General features: G+C 43.6%; 1 protein-coding gene and 1 long non-coding RNA gene across 2 annotated transcripts in view; both read right to left on the reverse strand.

Annotated features, from left to right (window-relative positions):
* Nucleotides 1–27181, reverse strand: part of LOC120989700 (17-beta-hydroxysteroid dehydrogenase 13-like) — a 56616-nt gene extending 29435 nt beyond the window's left edge. Inside the window, exon 1 of the mRNA XM_040417961.1 lies at nt 26916–27181. Within this exon, the coding sequence (XP_040273895.1) occupies nt 26916–27125 (210 nt within the window). The 5' untranslated portion in view covers nt 27126–27181. The remainder of the gene's footprint in view (nt 1–26915) is intronic.
* Nucleotides 10966–23049, reverse strand: LOC120989702. The gene is made up of 3 exons (XR_005776310.1): nt 22915–23049; nt 21793–21795; nt 10966–10976 (listed from the first exon to the last, which is right to left on the reverse strand). It is a non-coding gene; the product is annotated as an uncharacterized LOC120989702 (long non-coding RNA).
* Nucleotides 27182–27523: the final 342 nt, after the last annotated feature.

The raw sequence follows: 27523 nt of genomic DNA on the forward strand, positions 1-27523 counted from the left end.
GCAAGGGCGTTCGGAGTCCTAGTGACTGACCTCTCCTCTATATCTGTTATTGTATAACAGACGTTGGCAGTTTTACAATAGCCTACAGTCTAGAGTCCGTAATGAGTCTTTAGTCTGCCACAAACAGCAGTCTGCTTTAGGGTTCTTTAAGAAGAGCTGTCACCTGTCCTGCCTGTTTTAGTTACTACTTGCATTCCCTATGCGAGAATAATTCTGAAGTATCTGTTCATATAGCTTTGTGTTGTGCCATTTCTTTATTATTGATTTTAGATGTTTAGGAAGAAATAGGCATTTCTACAATGGGCCGTCTGTTCCGTTCCGCAAATTGCGGAAGGCACACGGGCGGCTTCCGTTTTTTTGTGGATCCGCGGTTAATACAAATGTCTGCATCCGTTCAGAACGGATCTGCTTGTATTATCTGTAAAATAGCCAAGACAGATTAGTCGTGAACTCCATTGAAAGTCAACGGAGGACGGATCCGTTTTCTATTGTGTCATAGAAAACGGATCCGTCCCCGTTGACTTACATTGTGTGTCAGAACGGATCAGTTTGGCTCAGTTTCGTCAGACGGACGCTGCAGGCAGCGTTTTGGTGTCCGCCTCCAAAGCGAAATGGAGACGGAACAGAGGCAAACTGATGCATTCTGAGCGGATCCTTTTCTATTCAGAATGCATTAGGGCAAAACTGATCCGTTTTGGACCGCTTGTGAGAGCCCTGAATGGATCTCGCAAACGGAAAGCCAAAACGCCAGTGTGAAAGTAGCCAATTAAATTGAATGGGTAATTAGAAAATGATCTATTGTTTAAATCAAGTTTTTATTTGAACCATATTTTTAAAGTATTTTTGGGCAGTTATTTTAATTTCACTGTCACTAACTATAGTACTGTGCAAAAGGTGTAGGCAGGTGTGGAAAAATGCTGCAAAGTAAGAATACTATCCAAACGTTTATGTTGTTTATTTTGTATCAATTAATAAAATGAACAAAATAGAAATCTAAATCAAATCAATATCTGGTGCAACCACCCTTTGTCTTCAGAATCAATTCTTCTGGGTACACTTGCACACAGGTTTTGAAGGATCTTGGAAGAGAGGTTGTTCCAACCATCTTGGAGAACTAACCACAGATCTGGTCAAATCCTTCTGTCTCTTCATGTAATCCTAGACAGACTCGATATTGAGATCAGGGCACAGTGAGGGCCATATCATCACTTTCAGGACTCTTTGGGCCAGATTTATCATGACTCTGACAGCTCACTCCACTTTAACATATGGCTAAAGTCAGTTTTAGCCAAGTCAGATTTATGATCGGCCCTTTAAGACTGTAATAAATGTGGTTTGACGGTAGCAGTTTATCCGTCAGTAAGCAGCTTTACAAAAGTCACACATCTTTACGAAAAAGTCGCACATTTTTATGAAAAAGTCGCATGTTCTATTAAAAAGTCTCGACTTTTTAAATAGTCCCAATAGTAAATCTGTCTAGAGATTCATTTACATAAGAAAACACGCCCACTTTCAGAAAACTGGAGAGCATAGTGCAGAGCAGAAAAAAGTCGCAAATTTGTGCGCAGTTTTAGCGTTTGGGACTTTTTTTGGGACTTTTTCACTCCATTATTCTGACCTGAGCTAATGATAAATCTGGCCCTTTGTTTTTCTTTGGACTGAAGATAGTTCTTAGTGACACTGGCTATATGTTTGTGGTCCTTGTCCTGCTGCAGAAGGGACAACCATCAGGGAGGAGTCTCATTGCCTCCAAATGTGTTCTGTAGCAGGACAACGACCACAAGCATACAGCTAATGAGCCCTCATCTCAATATAATCAAGTCTTTCTGGAATTACATGAATAGACAGAAGGATTTGAGCAAGCCTACATCCACAAAAGATTTGTGTAGGTTCATCAAGATGTTTGCAACAATGCCCCTTTATTCACTTTACATTTTGTAAATTGATCAAAATAAACTATTAACAGAATGACTGATATTAACTCTGTATAGATATCACAGGATATACCATTCACAATAAAGTGATGTTACAGTTTATCTACTCACTCCTGACCTCTGCACAAGTCACAGAACATGCCTAGAAAATCCCCCCGTAGATGTCAATTAGGTCCCTTCTAGTCCATTGTGCCTATGACCCATGGTGGCTGCTGTAAAGCACATCTCTAAATGTTGTAAACACAGCTCAGTAAGATGGCTGCCCCCATAATCCTGTTCTGGAAATAGAATATAGAATCTTCATTCAGAAAATAAAATCAGATTAGAAGGAAGCATCTGGTTTTAACTGGTAGAAAAAAATGATATGTGACACATTCATTTTAACAAATTACATTTTATCCAATTTCCAAAGAAGTAATCAATATCCACACTAGATCAATTAGACCTCAAGCACACAGGAGTGTTAAGGCTTAATATAACCAGGGGCGGACTGGGAACTCTTAGGCTGGGTTCACACGAGCGTGTCCGGATTAGGTCTGGATGCGTCCCGGTGTGTTGCGGCAAACCCGCGCGAGTAGGAATGCAATTGCAGTCAGTTTTGACTGCGATTGCATTCCGATGTTCAGTTTTTATCGCGCGGGTGCAATGTGCTCTGCACGCGCGTGATAAAAAACCGACTGTGGTACCCAGACGCGAACCCGGACTTCTTCACAGAAGTTCAGGTTTGGGTTAGTTGTAGTGTAGATTGTATTATTTTCCCTTATAACATGGTTATAAGGGAAAATAATAGCATTCTGAATACAGAATGCTTAGTAAAATAGCGCTGGAGGGGTTAAAAAAACAAAACAAATTAACTCACCTTCTCCTCTTGTTCGCGAAGTTCCCGGTATGATGAGTTGTGGGCTAAAGGACCTTTGGTGACGTCAGATCACATGCTCCAATCACATGGTACATCACCATGGTGATGGACCATGTGATTGGAGCATGTGATCTGACGTCACCAAAGGTCCTTTAGCCCACAACTCATCATTAAAGAAGTAAAGAAGAGACCGGGAACTTCGCGATCAAGAGGAGAAGGTGAGTTAATTTGTTTATTTTTTTTTAACCCCTCCAGCGCTATTTTACTAAGCATTCTGTATTCAGAATGCTATTATTTTCCCTTATAACCATGTTATAAGGGAAAATAATACAGTGAATATACTGTGACCTAGCAACCATGCGTGAAAATCGCACCGCATCCGCACTTGCTTGCGGATGCTTGCGATTTTCACGCAACCCCATTCACTTCTATGGGGCCTGCGTTGCGTGAAAAACGCAGAATATAGAGCATGCTGCGATTTTCACGCAACGCACAAGTGATGCGTGAAAATCATCGCTCATCTGAACAGCCCCATTGAAATGAATGGGTCCGGATTCAGTGCGGGTGCAATGCGTTCACCTACCGCATTGCACCCGCGCGGAAATCTCGCCCGTGTGAACGCAGCCTAAGGCCTCTTTCACACGGGCGTTGCGGGAAAATGTGCGGGTGCGTTACGGGAACACTCGTGATTTTTCCACGCGAGTGCAAAACATTGTAATGCGTTTTGCACTCGCGTGAGAAAAATAGCGCATGTTTGGTACCCAAACCCAAACTTCTTCACAGAAGTTCGGGCTTGGGTTAGGTGTTCTGTAGATTGTATTATTTCCCCTTATAACATAGTTATAAGGGAAAATAATAGCATTCTGAATACAGAATGCATAGTAAAATAGCGCTGGAGGGGTTAAAAAAAAAAAAAAAAAAAATTTAACTCACCTTAGTCCACTTGATCGCGATGCCCGGCATCTCCTTCTGTCTCCTTTACTGAACAGGACCTGTGGTGAGCATTCATTACAGGTCAAGGACCTGTGGTGATGTCACTCCGGTCATCACATGATCCATCACCATGGTAAAAGATCATGTGATGGATTATGTGATGACCGGAGTGACGTCACCACAGGTCCTTGACCTATAATGAATGCTCACCACAGGTCCTGTTCAGTAAAGGAGACAGAAGGAGATGCCGGGCATCGCAATCAAATGGACTAAGGTGAGTTAAATATAAAAAAAAATAATTTAACCCCTCCAGCGCTATTTTATTATGCATTCTGTATTCAGAATGCTATTATTTTCCCTTATAACCATGTTATAAGGGAAAATAATAATGATCGGGTCTCCATCCCGATCGTCTCCTAGCAACCGTGCGTGAAAATCGCACCGCATCCGCACTTGCTTGCGGATGCTTGCGATTTTCACGCAACCCCATTCACTTCTATGGGGCCTGCGTTGCGTGAAAAACGCAGAATATAGAGCATGCTGCGATTTTCATGCAACGCACAAGTGATGCGTGAAAATCACCGCTCATGTGAACAGCCCCATAGAAATGAATGGGTCGGTATTCAGTGCGGGTGCAATGCGTTCAACTCACGCATCGCATCCGCGCGGAATACTCGCCCGTGTGAAAGGGGCCTAAGTGGCCCTGGAAAAAAATACTAAAAGTGGCCCTGTTTTGTAGTCGGGTCCAAATAGATGGAAGGCAGAGCCAGCAATACCATATTGTAGCAAATTATACCACCCCAACAGAGCTAAATACCACAGTCCATCACAAAATACTGCCTCCAACAGCACAAAATACATCACCAAAAACTGCCACTGGCCGGCCATGAGGAGGGCTCAGGCAGTCCCCTGGGCATTGGCCCACGGGGAAATTTCCCTATAAGGTCTATGACCAATACACCCCTGCATATAACCATGTTATATGAAACCTTATAGAGCTAAAATATGGTGTCCCTAGACTTCAATGGGGTTTACTGTTCTTTTTTCAAATTTCATATAAGGCATACAAGAATTGTGAACTTCTCTCCCAGCATTGCTTCTAGGAGATACACTCACAATACAGTGCCATATGGAGCACCTGCTGGCACACAGAGTGCCTACAGCATTGCATTGCAGAAAAATGTGCGATTTTTCCACGCGAGTGCAAAGCGTTTTAATGCGTTTTGCACGCGCGTGAGAAAAATCGGCATGTTTGGTACCCAGACCCGAACCCGGACTTCTTCACTGAAGTTCGGGTTTGGGTTAGGTGTTGTGTAGATTTTATTATTTTCCCTTTAGCATGGTTATAAGGGAAAATAATAGCATTTTTAATACAGAAAGCTTACTAAAATGTCCATTGAGGGGTTAAAAAATGGTCTATGGTGACGGACCATGTGATGAGCGCAGTGACGTCATCAAAGGTCCTTTACCCAGGTCCTGAAGAAAGTAGAAAGAAGAGGAGATCTGCTTCGCGATCAAGTGGATGGGGTGAGTTAAATTTGTTTATTATTTTTAACCCCTTAATGGACATTTTGCTAAGCATTCTGTATTAAGAATGCTATTATTTTCCCTTATAACCATGTTATAAGGGAAAATAATAAAGATCGGGTCCCCATCCCGATCGTTTCCTAGCAACCATGTGTGAAAATCGCACTGCATCCGCACTTGCTTGCGGATGCTTGCGATTTTCAATCAGCCCTATTCAATTCTATGGGGCCTGCGTTGCGTGAAAAACGCACATAATAGAGCTTGCTGCGATTTTCACGTAATGCACCAGTGATGCGTGAAAATCACCGCTCATGTACACAGCCCCATTGAAGTGAATGGGTCCGGATTCAGTGCGGGTGCAATGCGTTCTCCTCATGCATTGCACCCGCGCTGAATTCTCGCACGTGTGAAAGGGGCCTTACTGCAGGAATATCATGTGCCTCTATATCAAATACAGAGCTTTTTTTAACAGTTAATAGCAGTTCAGCCTTTAGCACAGAACACACCTTATAAAATAACATTTATATCTTGTGTTGTGTCATAGGGCATATTTCCAAGGCTTTAGTTATCTAAGTACTTTGAACTAGGGCTCTGTAAGCATCAAGTTTGAGAATATATTTTGGGAGTATTGCCTAGCATATACCTCCAACAGAAGACTCCGAACCATGACACTGAAAAGGCATACAGTGGCATACGCTCCCTATTGACTCCCATTGTGAAAAACGTATACTGCACATTATCGATGTAGACCAGCCTAACAGTAGCCAAAAGTATGGTCTTTTGGCTTTAATTCGATGAAACGACCCCTACGATTACATTTGATGTAAACAGTAAGGCCTCTTTCAGACGGGCATTGCGGGAAAATGTGCGGGTGCGTTGCGGGAACACACGCGATTTTTCAGCGCGAGTGCAAAACATTGTAATGCGTTTTGCACTCGCGTGAGAAAAATCGCACATGTTTGGTACCCAAACCCGAACTTCTTCACAGAAGTTCGGGCTTGGGATCGGGGTTGTGTAGATTGTATTATTTCCCCTTATAACATGGTTATAAGGGCAAATAATAGCATTCTGAATACAGAATGCATAGTAAAATAGCGCTGGAGGGGTTAAAATAAATAAATAAATTATTTAACTTGCCTTAATCCACTTGCTCGTGCTGCCAGCATCTCGTCTGTCTCCTTCTTTGCTGAACAGGACCTGTGGTGAGCATTCATTGCAGGAACAGGACCTGTGGTGACGTCACTCCGGTCATCACATGATACATCACATGACCCATCACCATGGTAAAAGATCATGTGATGGATCATGTGATGACTGGAGTGACGTCACCACAGGTCCTGTTCCTGCAATGAATGCTCACCACAGGTCCTGTTCAGCAAAGAAGGAGACAGACGAGATGCCGGCAGCGCGAGCAAGTGGATTAAGATGAGTTAAATTATTTTATTTATTTTTTTAACCCCTCCAGCTCTATTTTACTATGCATTCTGTATTCAGAATGCTATTATTTTCCCTTATAACCATGTTATAAGGGAAAATAATAATGATCGGGTCTCCTAGCAACCGTGCGTAAAAATCGCACCGCATCCGCACTTGCTTGCGGGTGCTTGCGATTTTCACGCAATCCCATTCACTTCTATGGGGCCTGCGTTGCGTGAAAAACGCTGAATATAGAGCATGCTGCGATTTTCACGCAACGCACAAGTGATGCGTGAAAATCACCGCTCATTTGAACAGCCCCATAGAAATGAATGGGTCGGGATTCAGTGCGGGTGCAATGCGTTCAGCTCACGCATCGCATCCACGCGGAATACTCGCCCGTGTGAAAGGGGCCTAAATGTGAGGCTCATGCTCAAGGTGAACAAAGCCTACTCTGTATAGCATATATAATAACATACCACCCAACTGTTGGTGCCCAATGAGGGACAACAGCAGCAGTGTGCATAGCAGGCCTTGCTAAAAATGTTCTTTACAGTAAGATATGCCTCTAACCGCTGTGCCTGTCTATACACACTCAATACTGCTGAGTCCCTTTTGTGCCCTCCCACAGTAGTTATTCCCCTTACAGTAGTTACGCTTCCTTAGTGTCCTCCTTACAATAATTCTGCCCCTTAGAGCTTCCTTACCGTAGTGCTGCCCCTGTATTGTTAATAAAATAGTAATACTCACCTAACCCCATTTCAGAGATGAACAGAGTACATCATGCTTTCCCCAGCAGCAGGCACTATGTAGTGACCCCATTACACCCGCTGAGCTGATAGGATAGCTCTCAGATCAAGGAATCATCCTTAACCTGTGGACTCTCCCGTCCCGTGTGCCTGCTTCTGAGGAGAACACAGACTGGGGACTGGTGGAGCAGGGAACTAAAAGCTCCCTGCTTCACCATTGTATTCAACTGTATCTTCATCCTCAGGACTAAGATGCAGTTGAAATCGGGACATACTTCAGCCGTCCCAGGGCCAAAATCTGGGATTACCCTGCAGGATCCAGGATTGTTGGGATGTATAGTAACAGAAGCAGCTCTATATGAAACAAAAATTTTAATCTACATACCACAAAAATACTGAAAACAAGGTGAAAATGTCAAATAATGATATGGGACAAACATAAGATATAAAACACTTTTAGTTTTATGTCTGAGAAAAAAGATTATAAAAAGAACAGATTATTTTGGGCGTGTGTCCTACTCATAAAAGTATTGCAAACGCCTATGTAAATCTTGGCATAAATACTCTATACTGGTATACACCCAACAAAAATTATTAAAGTGAAACAGAGCATGGCAATTACTGGAAGAGGAAGCATGCAATGCTATGAAACAACTGCTTTAGCAAGTATATAAGGGAACATTTCATTTAACCCCTTCAAGACCAATCTAGTTTTTACCTTCCTGCCCAGGCCATTTTTAGCAAATCTGAAATGAGTCACTTTATGTGGTAATAACTGTAAAACACTTTTACTTATCCAAGCCATTCTGAGATTGTTTTCTTGTCACATATTGTACTTCATGACAGTGGTAAAATTGAGTCAAAAATGTAATTTTTATTTATTAAAAAAATACCAAATTTACCAAAAATTTTGAAAAATTTCCAAATTTCAATTTCTCTACTTTTATAATAGACCGTAATACCTCCAAAAATAGTTATTACTTTACATTTCCCATATGTCTACTTCAAGTTTGGATCATTTTGTGAATGCCATTTTATTTTTTGGGGGCGTTAGAAGGCTTAGGCCCCTTTCACACGAGCGAGTTTTCCGCGCGGGTGCAATGCGTGGCGTGAACGCATAGCACCCGCACTGAATCCTGACCCATTCATTTCAATGGGTCTGTGTATATGAGTGTTGTTTTTCACGCATCAGTTCTGCATTGCGTAAAAATCGCAGCATGTTCTATAATCAGCGTTTTTCACGCAGCCCTGGCCCCATAGGCCTCTTTCACACGAGCGTGTCTGGATAAGGTCCGGATGCATTGCGGCAAACCCGCGCGAGTAGGTACGCAATTGCAGTCAGTTTTGACTGCGATTGTGTTCCGTTTTTATCGCGCGGGTGCAATGCGATAAAAACTTAGCCCTCTTTCACACGAGCATGACATGAAACTCGCACCATTTTGCAAGCAGTTTTGTCTGCGATTGCGTTCAGTTGTTCAGTTTTTTCGGCGCGGGTGCAATGCGTTTTGATGCGTTTTTCACGCGCGTGATAAAAAACTGAAGGTTTACAAACAACATCTCTTAGCAACCAGAAGTTTAGAAGCAAATCTTGAAATTTTTCAGAAAATTTCCAAAACCCACTTTTTAAGGACCAGTTCAGCTCTGAAGTCACCTTGTGAGGCTTACATATTAGAAACCACTCAAAAATGACATTTTAGAAACTACACCCTCAAGGTATTATAAAAAAATTGTTAATCCTTTAGGTGTTCCCCAAGAATTAAAGGAAAATGGAGATGAAATTTCAGAATTTCACTTTTTTGGCAGATTTTCCATTTCAATCCATTTTTTCCAGTAACAAAGCAAGGGTTAACAGCCAAACAAAACTCAATATTTATTACCCTGATTCTGTAGATTACAGAAACACCCCATTTGTGATCCTAAACTGCTGTATGAGCACACGGCAGGGCGCAGAGGGAATGGAATGCCATATGGTTTTTGGAGGGCCATGTCACATTTAAAGACCCCCTGATGCACCCCTAGAGTAGAAACTCCAAAAAATAACCCCATTTTGGAAACTACAGGATAAGGCCTCATGCACACGACCGTTTTTTTTTTAAGGTCCGCAAAAACAGGGTCCGTAGGTCTGTGATCCGTGACCGTTTTTTCGTCCGTGGGTCTTCCTTGATTTTTGGAGGATCCACGGACATGAAAAAAAAGTCGTTTTGGTGTCCGCCTGGCCGTGCAGAGCCAAACTGATCCGTCCTGAATTACAATGCAAGTCAATGGGGACGGATCCGTTTGACGTTGACACAATATGGTGCAATTGCAAACGGATCCGTCCCCCATTGACTTTCAATGTAAAGTCAGGAGTCCCTATTATACCATCGGATCTGAGTTTTCTCCAATCTGATGGTATATTTTAACTTGAAGCGTCCCCATCACCATGGGAACGCCTCTATGTTAGAATATACCATCGGATTTGAGTTAGATCGTTAAAACTCATATCCGACAGTATATTCTAACACAGAGGCGTTCCCATAGTGATGGGGATGCTTCAAGTTAGAATATACTTTGAACTGTGTACATGACTGCCCCCTGCTGCCTGGCAGCACCCGATCTCTTACAGGGGGCTGTGATCCGTACAATTAACCCCTCAGGTCCTGAGGGGTTAATTGTGCGTATCATAGCCCCCTGTAAAAGATCATGTGCTGCCAGGCAGGAGGGGGCACACCCCCCTCCCTCCCCAGTTTTAAATTCATTGGTGGCCAGTGGGCCCCCTCTCCCTCCCCTGTAGTACTGTAGATTTATTGGTGGGCAGTGGGCCCCCCTCCCTCCCCTTTAGTACTGTAGATTCATTGGTGGCCAGTGGGCCCCAAAATCTCCCCCCCTATCATTGGTGGCAGCGGAGAGTTCCGATCAGAGTCCCAGTTTAATAGCTGGGGCTCCGATCGGTAACCATGGCAACCAGGACGCTACTGCAGTCCTGGTTGCCATGGTTACTTAGCAATTTTTAGAAGCATTATACTTACCTGCAAGCTGCGATGTCTGTGACCGGCCGGGCGCTCCTCCTACTGGTAAGTGAAAGGTCTGTGCGGCGCATTGCTTATAGCACAGACCTTTCACTTACCAGTAGGAGGAGCGCCCGGCCGGACACAGACATCGCAGCTCGCAGGTAAGTATAATGCTTCTAAAAATTGCTAAGTAACCAATGATAGGGGGGGGGGGGAGATTTTAATTAGGAGGGGGAGGGAGGGGGGGCCCACTGGCCACCAATGAATCTACAGAACTACAGGGGAGGGATGGGGGGCCCACTGGCCACCAATGAATCTACAGTAATACAGGGGAGGGGAGGGAGGGGGGCCCACTGGCCACCAATGAATCTACAGTACTACAGGAGAGGGAGGGGGGGGCACTGGCCACCAATGAATCTACAGTACTACAGGGGAGGGAGGGGGGGCCCACTGGCCACCAATGAATTTAAAACTGGGGAGGGAGGGGGGTATGCCCCCTCCTGCCTGGCAGCACATGATCTCTTACAGGGGGCTATGATATGCACAATTAACCCCTCAGGTGCAGCACCTGAGGGGTTAATTGTGCGGATCACAGCCCCCTGTAAGAGATCGGGTGCTGCCAGGCAGCAGGGGGCAGTCATGTACACAGTTCAAAGTATATTCTAACTAGAAGCGTCCCCATCACTATGGGAACACCTCTGTGTTAGAACATACTGTCGGATCTGAGTTTTCACAAAGTGAAAACTCAGCTCTGAAAAAGCTTTTATGCAGACGGATCTGCGGATCCATCTGTGTGAAAGTAGCCTACGGCCACGGATGCCAATCTTGTTTGCATCCGTGTTTTTTCACGGACTTATTGACTTGAATGGGTCCGTGAACCGTTGTCCGTCAAAAAAATAGGACAGGTCATATTTTTTGGACGGACAGGAAACACGGATCACGGCGCGGATGAACAACGGTGCATTTCCCGAGTTTTCAACGGACCCATTGAAAGTCAATGGGTCCGCAGAAAATCACGGAAAACGGCACAACGGCCATAGATGCACACAACGGTCGTGTGCATGAGGCCTAAGGTGGCAGTTTTGTTGGTACTATTTTAGGATACATATGATTTTTGGTTGCTCTGTATTACACTTTTTGTGAGGAAAGGTAACAAAAAATAGCTGTTTTGGCACCATTTTTTTTTTTTTGTTCTTTACAATGTTCATCTGCCAGGTTAGATCATGTGGTATTTTTATAAAGCAGGTTGTTACAGATGCGACAATACCAATTATGACTACTTTTTTTGGTTGTTTGGTTCAGTTTTACATAATAAAGCGTAATATTTTTAGTGTTTCCATATTCTAAAAAGCCATATTTTTATTTATTTTTTTGGTCGACTGTCTTATGTTGGGTCTCATTTTTTGCAGGATGAGATGACTGTTTTATTGGTACAATTTTGGAGTGTGTATGACTTTTTGATTGCTTGGTATTACACTTTTTGTGATGTAAGGTGACAAAAAATAGCTTCGTCCTCTGGCTGGCCCTGTCTGCGTTTTAAATCTCGCGCCTTCACCGTACCGGTCTTCAGTCAGCGCAGGCGCACTGATAGGAGGACGCTCGCTCGGCCGCATCTTCCTCAGTGCGCCTGTGCCAGGTGTAGATGTGACGTCATCGGCGCAGGCGCATTGAGGAAGGAGCGGCCGAGCGAGTGTCCTCCTCTCAGTGCACCTGTGCCAACTGAAGACCGGTACGGCGCAGGCGCAAGATTTAGAACGCAGACAGGGCCAGCCAGAGGACGAGAGCGCTCGCTGGCCCTGTCAATTAACATGAGGAGGGGGCGTCTTTTTAAAAGGAGGATGCGGCTGCTACCAGCAAGTAGCCGCCCTACTTGCTGGTAGAGAGGTAATTTACGTATTATAAAAGTCCGTTTTTTGAAGAAACTACTGAACGAAAAAGAGTACGAGCACTATATATTGATAAATCGCAGTATAAGGATTTTAAGTAGCCAAAAAATGAAAAATGACTTTAGGGGGGTGACAGAAGCCCTTTAACCTCCTCAGGACCGCCGTACGCAGGATTGCGTCTTTGCGGCGGCCCTGCTCTTCTGGGTGGACGCGCCGGCGCGTCCTCTCGCGAGACGCGAGATTTCCTGTGAACGCGCGCACACAGGCGCGCGCGTTCACAGGAACGGAAGGTAAGAGAGTGGATCTCCAGCCTGCCAGCAGCGATCGTTCGCTGGCAGGCTGGAGATGTGTTTTTTTTAACCCCTAACAGGTATATTAGACGCTGTTTTGATAACAGCGTCTAATATACCTGCTACCTGGTCCTCTGGTGGTCCCCTTTGTTTGGATCGACCACCAGAGGACACAGGTAGCTCAGTAAATATGTTGCACCAAGCACCACTACACTACACCCCCCCCCACTGTCACTTATTAACCCCTTATTCACCCTTGATCACCCCTGATCACCCCATATAGACTCCCTGATCACCCCCTGTCATTGATTACCCCCCTGTCATTGATCAACCCCCTGTAAAGCTCCATTCAGATGTCCGCATGATTTTTACGGATCCACTGATAGATGGATCGGATCCGCAAAACGCATACGGACGTCTGAATGAAGCCTTACAGGGGCGTGATCAATGACTGTGGTTATCACCCCATATAGACTCCCTGATCACCCCCCTGTCATTGATTACACCCCTGTCATTGATCAACCCCCTGTAAAGCTCCATTCAGATGTCCGCATGATTTTTACGGATCCACTGATAGATGGATCGGATCCGCAAAACGCATACGGACGTCTGAATGAAGCCTTACAGGGGCGTGATCAATGACTGTGGTTATCACCCCATATAGACTCCCTGATCACCCCCCTGTCATTGATTACCCCCCTGTCATTGATCAACCCCCTGTAAAGCTCCATTCAGATGTCCGCATGATTTTTACGGATCCACTGATAGATGGATCGGATCCGCAAAACGCATACGGACGTCTGAATGAAGCCTTACAGGGGCGTGATCAATGACTGTGGTTATCACCCCATATAGACTCCCTGATCACCCCCCTGTCATTGATTACACCCCTGTCATTGATCAACCCCCTGTAAAGCTCCATTCAGATGTCCGCATGATTTTTACGGATCCACTGATAGATGGATCGGATCCGCAAAACGCATACGGACGTCTGAATGAAGCCTTACAGGGGTGTGATCAATGACTGTGGTTATCACCCCATATAGACTCCCTGATCACCCCCCTGTCATTGATTACCCCCCTGTCATTGATCAACCCCCTGTAAAGCTCCATTCAGATGTCCGCATGATTTTTACGGATCCACTGATAGATGGATCGGATCCGCAAAACGCATACGGACGTCTGAATGAAGCCTTACAGGGGCGTGATCAATGACTGTGGTTATCACCCCATATAGACTCCCTGATCACCCCCCTGTCATTGATTACACCCCTGTCATTGATCAACCCCCTGTAAAGCTCCATTCAGATGTCCGCATGATTTTTACGGATCCACTGATAGATGGATCGGATCCGCAAAACGCATACGGACGTCTGAATGAAGCCTTACAGGGGCGTGATCAATGACTGTGGTTATCACCCCATATAGACTCCCTGATCACCCCCCTGTCATTGATTACCCCCCTGTCATTGATCAACCCCCTGTAAAGCTCCATTCAGATGTCGCATGATTTTTACGGATCCACTGATAGATGGATCGGATCCGCAAAACGCATACGGGCGTCTGAATGAAGCCTTACAGGGGCGTGATCAATGACTGTGGTTATCACCCCATATAGACTCCCTGATCACCCCCCTGTCATTGATTACACCCCTGTCATTGATCAACCCCCTGTAAAGCTCCATTCAGATGTCCGCATGATTTTTACGGATCCACTGATAGATGGATCGGATCCGCAAAACACATACATGCGTCTCCCTGGAGCCTTCCAGGGGGGGTGATCACCCCATATAGACTCCCTGATCACCCCCCTGTCATTGATTACCCCCCTGTCATTGATCAACCCCCTGTAAAGCTCCATTCAGATGTCCGCATGATTTTTACGGATCCACTGATAGATGGATCGGATCCGCAAAACGCATACGGACGTCTGAATGAAGCCTTACAGGGGCGTGATCAATGACTGTTGTGATCACCCCATATAGACTCCCTGATCACCCCCCTGTCATTGATTACACCCCTGTCATTGATCAACCCCCTGTAAAGCTCCATTCAGATGTCCGCATGATTTTTACGGATCCACTGATAGATGGATCGGATCCGCAAAACGCATACGGGCGTCTGAATGAAGCCTTACAGGGGCGTGATCAATGACTGTGGTTATCACCCCATATAGACTCCCTGATCACCCCCCTGTCATTGATTACACCCCTGTCATTGATCAACCCCCTGTAAAGCTCCATTCAGATGTCCGCATGATTTTTACGGATCCACTGATAGATGGATCGGATCCGCAAAACACATACATGCGTCTCCCTGGAGCCTTCCAGGGGGGGTGATCACCCCATATAGACTCCCTGATCACCCCCCTGTCATTGATCACCCCCCCTGTCATGCTGCATTCAGATGTCCGTATGATTTTTACGGATCCACTGATAGATGGATCGGATCCGCAAAACACATACATGCGTCTCCCTGGAGCCTTCCAGGGGGGGTGATCACCCCATATAGACTCCCTGATCACCCCCCTGTCATTGATCACCCCCCCCTGTCATGCTGCATTCAGATGTCCGTATGATTTTTACGGATCCACGGATACATGGATCGGATCCGCAAAACACATACGGACATCTGAATGGAGCCTTACAGGGGGGTGATCAATGACAGGGGGGTGATCACCCCATATTGACTCTCTGATCACCCCCCTGTCATTGATCACCCCCCTGTCATTGATCACCCCCCTGTAAGGCTCCATTCAGACATTTTTTTGGCCCAAGTTAGCGGAAATTATTATTTTTTTTCTTACAAAGTCTCATATTCCACTAACTTGTGTCAAAAAATAAAATCTCACATGAACTCACCATACCCCTCACGGAATCCAAATGCGTAAAATTTTTTAGACATTTATATTCCAGACTTCTTCTCACGCTTTAGGGCCCCTTGAATGCCAGGGCAGTATAAATACCCCACATGTGACCCCATTTCGGAAAGAAGACACCCCAAGGTATTCCGTGAGGGACATATTGAGTCCATGAAAGATTGAAATTTTTGTCCCAAGTTAGCGGAAAGGGAGACTTTGTGAGAAAAAAAAAATATATAAATTTCTGCTAACTTGTGCCAAAAAAAAAAAATTTCTATGAACTCGCCATGCCCCTCATTGAATACCTTGGGGTGTCTTCTTTCCAAAATGGGGTCACATGTGGGGTATTTATACTGCCCTGGCATTCTAGGGGTCCTAAAGCGTGAGAAGAAGTCTGGGATCCAAATGTCTAAAAATGCCCTCATAAAATGAATGTGGGCCCCTTTGCGCATCTAGGCTGCAAAAAAGTGTCACACATGTGGTATCGCCGTACTCAGGAGAAGTTGGGGAATGTGTTTTGGGGTGTCATTTTACATATACCCATGCTGGGTGAGATAAATATCTTGGTCAAATGCCAACTTTGTATAAAAAAATGGGAAAAGTTGTCTTTTGCCGAGATATTTCTTTCACCCAGCATGGGTATATGTAAAAAGACACCCCAAAACACATTCCCCAACGTCTCCTGAATACGGAGATACCAGATGTGTGACACTTTTTTGCAGCCTAGGTGGGCAAAGGGGCCCACATTCCAAAGAGCACCTTTAGGATTTCACAGGTCATTTACCTACTTACCACACATTAGGGCCCCTGGAAAATGCCAGGGCAGTATAACTACCCCACAAGTGACCCCATTTTGGAAAGAAGACACCCCAAGGTATTCCGTGAGGGGCATGGCGAGTTCCTAGAATTTTTTATTTTTTGTCACAAGTTAGTGGAAAATGATGATTTTTTATTTTTATTTTTTTTCATACAAAGTCTCATATTCCACTAACTTGTGACAAAAAATAAAAACTTCCATGAACTCACTATGCCCATCAGCGAATACCGTGGGGTCTCTTCTTTCCAAAATGGGGTCACTTGTGGGGTAGTTATACTGCCCTGGCATTCTAGGGGCCCAAATGTGTGGTAAGGAGTTTGAAATCAAATTCTGTAAAAAATGACCAGTGAAATCCGAAAGGTGCTCTTTGGAATATGGGCCCCTTTGCCCACCTAGGCTGCAAAAAAGTGTCACACATCTGGTATCTCCGTACTCAGGAGAAGTTGGGGAATGTGTTTTGGGGTGTCATTTTACATATACCCATGCTGGGTGAGAGAAATATCTTGGCAAAAGACAACTTTTCCCATTTATTTATACAAAGTTGGCATTTGACCAAGATATTTATCTCACCCAGCATGGGTATATGTAAAAAGACACCCCAAAACACATTCCTCAACTTCTCCTGAATACAGAGATACCAGATGTGTGACACTTTTTTGCAGCCTAGGTGGGCAAAGGGGCCCATATTCCAAAGAGCACCTTTCGGATTTCACTGGTCATTTTTTACAGAATTTGATTTCAAACTCCTTACCACACATTTGGGCCCCTAGAATGCCAGGGCAGTATAACTACCCCACAAGTGACCCCATTTTGGAAAGAAGAGACCCCAAGGTATTTCGTGATGGGCATAGTGAGTTCATAGAACTTTTTATTTTTTGTCACAAGTTAGTGGAGACTTTGTAAGAAAAAAAAATAAAAAATCATCATTTTCCGCTAACTTGTGACAAAAAATAAAAAGTTCTATGAACTCACTATGCCCATCAGCGAATACCTTAGGGTGTGTACTTTCCGAAATGGGGTCATTTGTGGGGTGTTTGTACTGTCTGGGCATTGTAGAACCTCAGGAAACATGACAGGTGCTCAGAAAGTCAGAGCTGCTTCAAAAAGCGGAAATTCACATTTTTGTACCATAGTTTGTAAACGCTATAACTTTTACCCAAACCATTTTTTTTTTTACCCAAACATTTTTTTTTTATCAAAGACATGTAGAACAATAAATTTAGAGCAAAATTTATATATGGATCTCGTTTTTTTTGCAAAATTTCACAACTGAAAGTGAAAAATGTCATTTTTTTGCAAAAAAATCGTTAAATTTCGATTAATAACAAAAAAAGTAAAAATGTCAGCAGCAATGAAATACCACCAAATGAAAGCTCTATTAGTGAGAAGAAAAGGAGGTAAAATTCATTTGGGTGGTAAGTTGCATGACCGAGCAATAAACGGTGAAAGTAGTGTAGGTCAGAAGTGTAAAAAGTGGCCTGGTCTTTCAGGGTGTTTAAGCACTGGGGGCTGAGGTGGTTAAACTAGAAAAATTATGTTTTAGTGTCTCCATAGTCTGAAAGACATAGCTTTTTTATTTTTTGGCCGATTGTCTTAGGTAGGGTCTCATTTTTTGCGGGATGAGGTGACGGTTTTTATTGATATTATTTTGGTCTATATTTAACTTTTTGATCGCTTGGCATTACGCTTTTTTTTGTAAGGTGACAAAAAATGGCTTTTTTGTGACAATTTTTTATTTTTATTTACACGCCATTCGCCTTAGGGGGTATGTCATGGGATATTTTTATAGAGCAGGTTGTTATGGACGCGACAATATTTATTATGTCTATTTTTATTATTTTTATTTGGTTTTACACAATAAAAGAATATTTGAAAAAAAATCATGTTTTTGTGTGTCCATTTTCTGAAAGCCATATTTTTTTATTTTTTGGGCGATCATCTCATGTAGGGGCTTCTTTTTTTGTGGGACGAGGTGACAGTTTGATTGGTACTAATTTTGGGAACATATAACTTTTTTGATCACTTTTCATACCATTTTTTGGGAAGTGATGTGGGCAAAATTGCAATTCCATCAAAGTTTTTTTTATTTTTTATTTTTTTTTATGGTGTTCACCATTAGAGATGGCCTTGCGGTTCGCCCGGTGGTCGTTTCGCGGCGAACTTTGCATGTCCGCGATTCCGCCAATTGAGACGTTTCAGCACATGGACATACCCCCTACCTTATAAATAAACCTGATCTGGCCGCCATTTTACATTCAGTGTTTTGCCAGTGTAGGGAGAGGTTGCTGTGTGGAGCAGGGACAGGCTGTTAGGGACACCAAACTCTAGCTAATAGGGCCACAAAAGTCATTTTAAGGACTAGTATAGGTGTGCTATCGATAGGTGTGATACACAGAGGGGTGCGATATACTTATAATATACTTTTATAATGAGTCAAAAACACATAGATCTATATAGTGATCACCTGGAAATCAGGGGCCTAGGGGCTTACTAGGGCCATTTTTATATAGGGTAAGGTTCCGGACGGGGTCGCTCTTATTAGGGTGGGTGGTCTGTGGTTAGGCTATCAGGGCCAGAATAGCACCCCCCGGTAGGGCAATATCAGGGACAGTTCTTTGCCCACCCTGTCCTTCAATACCACATCATCATCTAGCCCAGGGATGGATTTTTTTTTGCTTTCCCTCCGGAATTCATCGATGTGCACTGGAACCCCCCAGATTGTGGTAGGACATATGGTTTCTGATTTGGTGCCGCCGAGCACCTGATTTAGTGCCGCCGAGCACTTTCCTATTGCCTACCACATCTATGCTTTTTGCTTAACTTTAACAATTTAATTTATTTTCATTCTGAGGGATATCTTTTCCATTCACACGTCCGCAAAATGGGTCTGGATCCGTTCCGCAATTTTGCGGAACGGGTGCAGACCCATTCATTTTCAATGGGGCCGGAATGTGCTGTCCGCATCCGCATTTGTGGATTCACATCCGTACTTCCGCATCTTTGCTTCCGTTTCCGCAAAAAAATAGAACATGTTCTATTCTTGTCCGCAATTGCAGACAAGATTAGGCATTTTCTATTATAGTGCCGGCAATGTGCGATCCACAAATTGCGGAATGCACATTACCAGTGTCCGTGTTTTGCAGATCCGCAAAACACTTACGGACGTGTGAATGGACCCTCATAGTAACATTATTAAAGGTTGCGTTTTATCTTTATGTATATTCTAATGGATTGCCTTCCGTGTACAATGTTATAATATACTTTCTATGTTAGAAAGTATATTATAGTGCATTTGTATTGTGCGGCAGTTGTGTGCGGTTCTGCTGCGATACTGCAGGTATATAGAGGGACGAGCGTTATTGGAACAAATAATTTCTACTGGTGTGATATACCCCCAAAAAACAGATTGAAGCGGGTTGTTATATACCAATATACTTTCTTTATAGTGCATTTGCGCATGCGCGTACGCGAAAATTATATTGCCGATATTTTGCATTGAAAAAAAAATTCATGGAGATTGCAAATTCGAATAATACATCTGGTATGTCAATGTCCATGTTGTGGGACTATTTGTGCACTTCTAGTAATTATTTCTTGGCTGCAAATATGAGCTGAAGGTTTTTCAGGTTCGCCTGCCATTAAAATGAATGGGACCCGCCGCGAACTTGCGGTTCGCGAACATTTGATCGCGTTCGTGAACCATCCCGGCAGATGTTCGTCCATCACTATTCACCATGCAGTAAAAGTAATGTGATCTTTTTATAGATAAGGTCGTTATGGATGCGGCGATACCAAACATGTGCAGAGTTGTTTTTTTTTTTTTTTTCATTTTTACTCAATCATAAATGTGCGGATATGGGAAAATGTTAGATATTTTTTATTTTTTTAATTCACTTTTTTTTAACACTTTTTGTACCCAGACCCACTTGGTTTGTGAAGATCCAGTGGGTCTTATGGCTCTACAATACACTGCAGTACACTGTATAGCGTACTGCAGTGTATTGTGACAACACTTTGCCTGATCAGGCTCCTATCTTTAGCAGGAGCCTGATCATGCTTAGATATAACATGGCAAGCCTGATGACTGTGTAAGGAATCTGGTTGCCATGGTAACCACCTGGACCCTGCCACAGCAGAGCAGCGGCCCGATGGGAGGGGGAGGGAGATTCCTCCCTCTGTTATGATCAAACCATCGGGACGCTGCCACAGCAGCACAGCGGCCCGATGGGGAGGGAGCTTCCTCCCTGTTAACCCCTCCCATACAGCAGTCCCTATGGGCCGTGGCATGGAAGGAGTTAAACGGCCGACATCAGTGCCAGCAGCGATGTCAGCCATTACACTATGTATGTTACAGCTGACACACTACTACCGCTCGACTGTCCTGAATAATTGTGGTGGCGGTACAGGTGTTTTTTTTTTTTTGGGTGATTATGGGGGTCCCGTTCGAACATCCTGAATGGGGGATGATCACCACTCACTGAGGAGATCGGAGCTGCGCTGCTGAACGCTGCGATTAGTCAGTCAAATCTAACACCACATCATGACGTACACAGTACGTCATTGGTCATTAAGGGGTCAGTGTATAACATACCTACAGGTAGTATACCTATTGCCATATAATAGATTTATTTCTTCACTACTTTATAATGTGTGGTTATTAGTTTCCTAATAAGGTAGGACTCTTCAGAGCCATTGATATGATTAGTTGCACTTTTCTAATGTACTTTGGGGAACATCTATTAGGACCGGCGATTTAGATGATGGTCTTAGTCCCTCTGCGCTGCCAGCGGATATGCCAAAGTTATGTGAAGGCGCATGCCTCTACATAACTTTGGCGCTTCCTCCAGCAGGCCGTGCGACATACTAAAATCTACTGGTAAGTCATTTTCAAAAACTGGCATGGAAACTGATAAATGAGATGGGCCTGTCGGCCTGCCCTCTTCCCCGCTCAAAAAGTCACAGATTTTGCTGAAAAAATTAATTGTGACAAAATCTGCAACATTAATTTGCCAAAAAGTGGCATATAATTCATAATAAATGCCCCCCTTTGTCTTTATAGGGGTTATCCAAGATCTAGAATGCCCCCCCATATGCCCGGGCCCTCACAGAGGTTGTACTAACCTCACTCCCCGGCACCCGCTACGCTTCTAATACCGGCACGGCTGCCGCTACAATAGCGGGCCACAACGGGGATGAGCCTCCCTAGCATCGCGGGTGACGTTAGGAAGGCTCGTCCCCCGTCGAGGTAAGTACAGCCTCTGTGAGGGGCCCAGGAATATGGGGGGGAGGCATTCTAGCACTTGGATAAACCCTCACAGAGGTTGTACTTACCTCAACGGGGGATGAGCCTCCCTAGTGTCACCCGCGATGCTAGGGAGGCTGGTCCCCATTGCGGCCTGCTATGGCAGGTATGAGAAGCATCGCAGGTGCCAGGGAGCGAGGTTAGTACAACCTCTGTGAGGGGCCCGAGCATATGTCGGGGCATTCTAGATCTTGGATAACCCCTTTAACTTCCAAGATTTCTAGTTTACTGTCTGGTTTGCGCTAGAACTACACAGCGCCATCCAAAGTGTAGTAGACTTGGTTGGTAGCCAGAGCGCTTCTCTGATGCATGAATCTTTATACCAACTAATGCCAAATTGCCATCAATATTTCCATTAAAGTGCCTTCTGCTGCGGCAGATTATGTTACAGAAAATATCTGCAACTGAAAATCAGTATCATTCATCTGAATGGGCTTGTTTTGATGGGAAGCACATGGATTTCTACAAGCCCTATTATTTTCAGTGGCAGTAATTTTCCGCAACAAAATCTGCCACGTGTGAAGGCAAACCCCCCCCCCCCAAAAAAAAAACCCCATAATGGCACTTTATATAATTATTAGTGTTAGGCTGGGGTTACTTAGCAGCATGTGTCACCTGACATGAAGATTGTGATGTCACATTGCAATATCACATCTCATAATTGTCAGTGGGGTTTCAATGTGACAGGTGACATGCTGTGACGCAACATCGGATTGGATCTGACTTTTGTCATCGTAGACCACAATGCAATTTCCATGTTGCAGTTTGTGTTTTTACAGCCAAATCACAGCTCTAAAATAGTTATGAGACAGCAAGTTGCACTCAAGCTGCACAGGTATTTTTGGCTGTGAGACTTGCTGTCATAATAATAATAATACTAATAATAATGTTTATTTATATAGCGCTACCATATTCCGCAGCGTTTTACAATTTCATATGGTTTATGTATAAAAAAAAAAGTAACTGGCTAATATGCAACTGAAACACTAGGAGTGAGGGCCCTGCTCGCAAGAGCTTACAATCTATGAGGAATTGGGGGTGACACATAAGGTAGTTGATTGTGATAAGTAGTATTCAAGCCATTATTGAACTGAAAGCAGTGGTGTAGGCTGATCTGCGAGGAGTTGGTGGGGAAGAGGTTTACTCAGGGAATAGTCATCCTAGGTAGCTTGATAAGCCTGCCTGAAAAGATGTGTTTTTAAGGCACGTTTAAAGGTGAAGAAGTTGTGAATTGACCTAATATTCCGGGGCAAAGTATTCCAGAGAGTAGGTGCAGCTCGAGAAAAGTCTTGAAGACGGGAGTGAAAGGTACAAACGATGGAGGATGTTAATCTTAGGTCGCTAACAGAACAGAGAGCATGAGTAGGGTTGTAGACGGAAATGAGGGAGGAGATGTATGGAGGTGCAGCACTGTGGAGAGCTTTGTGGGTGAGAAGTTTGAACTGTATTCTGTGGTGGACGGGCTACCAGTGAAGTGACTGGCACAGACTAGTAGCATCAGTGTAGTGGTTGGATGGATAGATGAGCCTGGCTGCAGCATTTAGGACAGACTGAAGGGGGAGAGTTTAGTGAGAGGAAGACCATTAGTAATTAATTAAAGTAGTCAAGACGAGAATGAATCAAAGCAACAACAAGAGTTTTTGCCGTTTCCACTGTAAGAAAAGGGCAGATTCTGGCGATATTCTTGAGGGGCAGACGACAAGCGCGTGCAAGTGATTGAATATGGGGAACAAAGGAAAGATCTGAGTCAAACGTGGTCCCAAGACAGCGGGCATGTTGCACAGGAGTTATGATTGTCGTACAACAGAAGTTACCACTTAGCCCCCAGTTTCAAAGGGGTTTTCCAAGTTTTTACTGCTGACATATCCTCAGGATAGGTCATCAGAATCTGATTGGTGAGGTCCGACACCCGGGACCGCCGATGAGCTGTTTGAGAAGGCACCGGTGCTCCTGTGAGTGCAGCGGCCTTCTCTCTGCTTTCCCTATGCCAGTGACGACACGTTCATCAGTCACATGGCCTAGGCGAAAATTCTTACCATGGTTCTGATGTTTCAGTAAAGGGGTTGTCTCACTTCAGTAAACGGCATTTATCATGTAGAGAAAGTTAATACAAGGCACTTACTAATGTATTGTGATTGTCCATATTGTTTCCTTTGCTGGCTTCATAAATTTTTCCATCACATTATACACTGCTCGTATCCAGGGGTTACGACCACCCTGTAATCCAGAAGCAGTGGCAGTGCTTGCACATAATAGAAAAAGGCACTTTTTACCTATAGTGTGCAAGCACGTTCACCACTGCTGGATTCTAGCCTGGTTGTAACCATGGAAACAAGCAGGGTATAATGTGATGAAAAATGAATCAAGCCATAAAAGGAGGCAATTTGGACAATCACAATGCATTAGTAATTGCCTTGTATTAACGTTCTCTACATGATAAATGCTGTTTGCTAAAGTGAGACAACCCCTTTAAGTCTGGTTTTAGGTAAGCGCCCAGTTTCATAAATGCACAGCAGGTGTACTAAATAGATTACCCTAGAATTCACCCTAGATTTCCTTTGGGTGTAGTCTCTCAGAGCAACTGCCTCAAAAAGGGCAACCCCAGATGGAACCTAGGTGACTTTGTGCCTCTATTATGCCCTATATTTTATTTGTATTTTAACTCATTAGGGGACATAACAATTGCTAAGTGGGGAGTATGTGTTCCATTCATTCCCCACTTAAGTAGGATAGACATAGTTCTATTATACTATTACAGAGGTAAAAAAAAAATTCATAGAGAGGGTCTAAGTGATAGAAGTATTAGCTTCCATTTGGTGAGGTGTGCACACACACGGCGATGAAGGCGTAGGAGAAACGAGCATCGGGTGTGGTGGGTGAGCCTAGTATGTGTACTCTCTATTCTTTATACACTTACGGTACATTAAAACTGTTGTACTTGTTATGTGGTGTAGCAAAACTAATCCAGCACCACAAACAGTCCAATAAATAAATATTACAAAAAGTCCATATACAGGAGGCCACTCTGTTACAGTTCTGAAAACCTGATACTCCAGGAGTGAACTGCACAGATACTGTGAATTTCTTATAAAGATACATTTTTGTTGGTACTCTTGGGTCCAATCCAGCACCATCTTTTGGTCTTTCTTCTTGGTGTTGTGTTTTAACCCATAATAGAGCTCGCTTCCATTTCTCTATGGGGAACGAAGAATCTAGACCAGGCATGGCCAACCTCCCAGCATGCCTAGACTGCTTACAGCTATCAGCCTACATTAGGGAATGGTGGGAGTTGTAGTTTTACAACAGCTGGAGAGCCGCAGGTTGGCCATCCCTGATCTAGACCTTCCCATTATGTTATATAATGGGATTTCTTTTGGAAGTATGGTGTTTAGAAGACCTCATAGTTTACAAGGAAGATATTCCCTTTTTAGTAGAAGAAGATAGTGAATAAAAAAGTGGAGATTGAGATAAAGTCCCCAAGAGGATGTGTCTAATTTTAAAGGGGGCGTAGGGAAACCTCCTGGGCAGACATGTGAAGGGAAGCATACTTACCTGCTTCCCGACGCTGGCTCCCAGCTCCTTTCTTCTCTGGCCTCCACTGCTCCGCTTGGGACCTGTAATGTAAACTTCTGTTTTGACGCTGCTGCAGCCAATAGCTGGCCGCAGTGGAGACCTTCTGCCCTTGTGTTATATGACCATCTTCCTCTCCAACATTACACTGCATATCTTCTCAGCGGTACTTTCACTTGAATGGGACAAACACTTGCAGTGTAATCTTGAAGTGGAAACAGTGTTCGCACAAGTGCTGCCTCCACTTTAGACAGCTGGTCAGTTGTCAGACCCCCGCCGATCTGCTATTGACCTATCCTGAGGATAGGTTATCAATATCTACCTTCTGCACAGCCCCTTTTAGATGAGGAACACTAGCCCCCAAGGCATATGTTTCCCCTGATATACACACAAAAAAATTATCATTTATATGTATATAAATGATCAAATAATACCTCTATACCTAACATTATAACCATACAGTGAAGATTATCTCTAAACTGTTACTGAACAAATAATACTGCCACACTAGGACGAATACATAGTGACTGAATAATATTAGCATCCTGTTACTGAATGAAAATCACTGCCAAAAGACAAGTGGTGCCAATAGTGCAACTATAATACAGCCACACCATAACCACTAGCATTAGCACTCGTCATTAAATATAATTTCATACAGTCGCTGAATAAATCCAATATACAATGACCAATACTACCACTAGACCTTAGGACACGGATACAGCTGAATGCGGTAGTCCCCAGGATATGAGCAAAAAATCATGTGTCCTAGATGGTGGGTGCATGGTGCTGAAGTAGGGGCATACAGTATATAGATACCCTATAGCCCTAGAGAAAAAGTTAGGATACCGCCCCCCTCCAAATACAAATGTTTTTACTATCCACCTGCCTTACTATTATGGTGTAATGACATTTGGAGGTGCTGGTTATCTTATACAGAATTTACTGTTCATTTACTCATAATTTTTATGATGTTGTGGGCAATCAAGATCAGTGATAAACTGGGGTTTTATGATTTATTGCCGGGATCCTTTTTATAATATACACCAGTCAATAATCATTATGATGTATGTAAACCCTGTCTAAGAATACATAATGCTACATACATAAAAACACATGATATATATATATACTTGCATACTAACATATATATGAGTGCACATTACACACATACACATTACATTTACACCCAAATACACTTACAGTACATTTCATGGAGGATCACTGGTTTCAATAAAAAGAGAAAAGGGATTGTGTCAATTCAGCAAATGGCATTTATCATGTAGAGAAAGTGAATACAAGGTACTTACTAATGTATTGTTATTATCCATATTGCCTCCTTTGCTGGCTGGATTCATTTTTCTATTGCATTATACATTGCTTGTTTGCAAGGGTTAGTGCTGAAACGAGGTGGCCGGGAAGGGAGCTGCTTTGCATGCATACCTATGAATACGGAGCAGTGATTGTAACCCAATGACAACGAGCAGGGTATAATATGACTTATAAATGAATCCAGCCAGCAAAGGAAGCAATATGGACAATCACAATACATTAGTACGTGCCTTGTATTAACTTTCTCAACATGATAAATGCCATTTGCTGAGGTGACACAACCTCTTTAAGAAACCAGTAGCTTTACAAGACCCTCAGGGGGGCTGCATACATCTCCCACTCATTCCTGATATGAGGTTCCTTCCCCCCCTCGGACTGCCGACTACCTTTGCTTACCCTATGTCCCGACCATGATAACAGATCTAGCCTCTGCTGTATAGTATATCTCACCTTATTAATGTCCCATAACACCAGGACGCTGTGAAGTTTTGCAAACTCTGTTGCTGTGATCTTTCCTATGCCATGACCAGCACCAGTGATGAGTACAATTTCTCCACTCACTGATTTTCTTTTCACAGGTATGAATAACTTTACCAGAGACTCCAAGTATGAGTAGATAATGGTGAGGAGCAGCAGAAGGATTTCTAGAATAATATTCATTGTCTCTGGTGGTGTAGACAAAGCTGATCACTGCTTTCTACTGAAGGGAAAGCTGTGAAAGCAACCTTATAGTTTGAAGGCGTGCCTAGATACAGTTAACTCATTCAATGCCTTGCTAAATCTACAGATAAGTTATTATTTGCAAATGTGGATGTTATGGTGACATTTCCAATATGTTTCCTTTATCCCTAAAATGCCAGGGCAGTATAAATACCCCACAAGTGACCCCATTTTGGAAAGAAGACATCCCAAGGTATTCCGTGAGGGGCATGGCGAGTTCATAAATTATTTTTTTTGGCACAAGTTAGCGGAATTTTTTTTCTTTTTTTTTTTCTTACAAAGTCTCATATTCCACTAACTTGTGACAAAAAATTTAATTTTACATGAACTCGCCATGC

The sequence above is a fragment of the Bufo bufo genome, chromosome 2 (assembly GCF_905171765.1).
Source record: "Bufo bufo chromosome 2, aBufBuf1.1, whole genome shotgun sequence".
NCBI classification, from domain to species: Eukaryota; Metazoa; Chordata; class Amphibia; order Anura; family Bufonidae; genus Bufo; species Bufo bufo.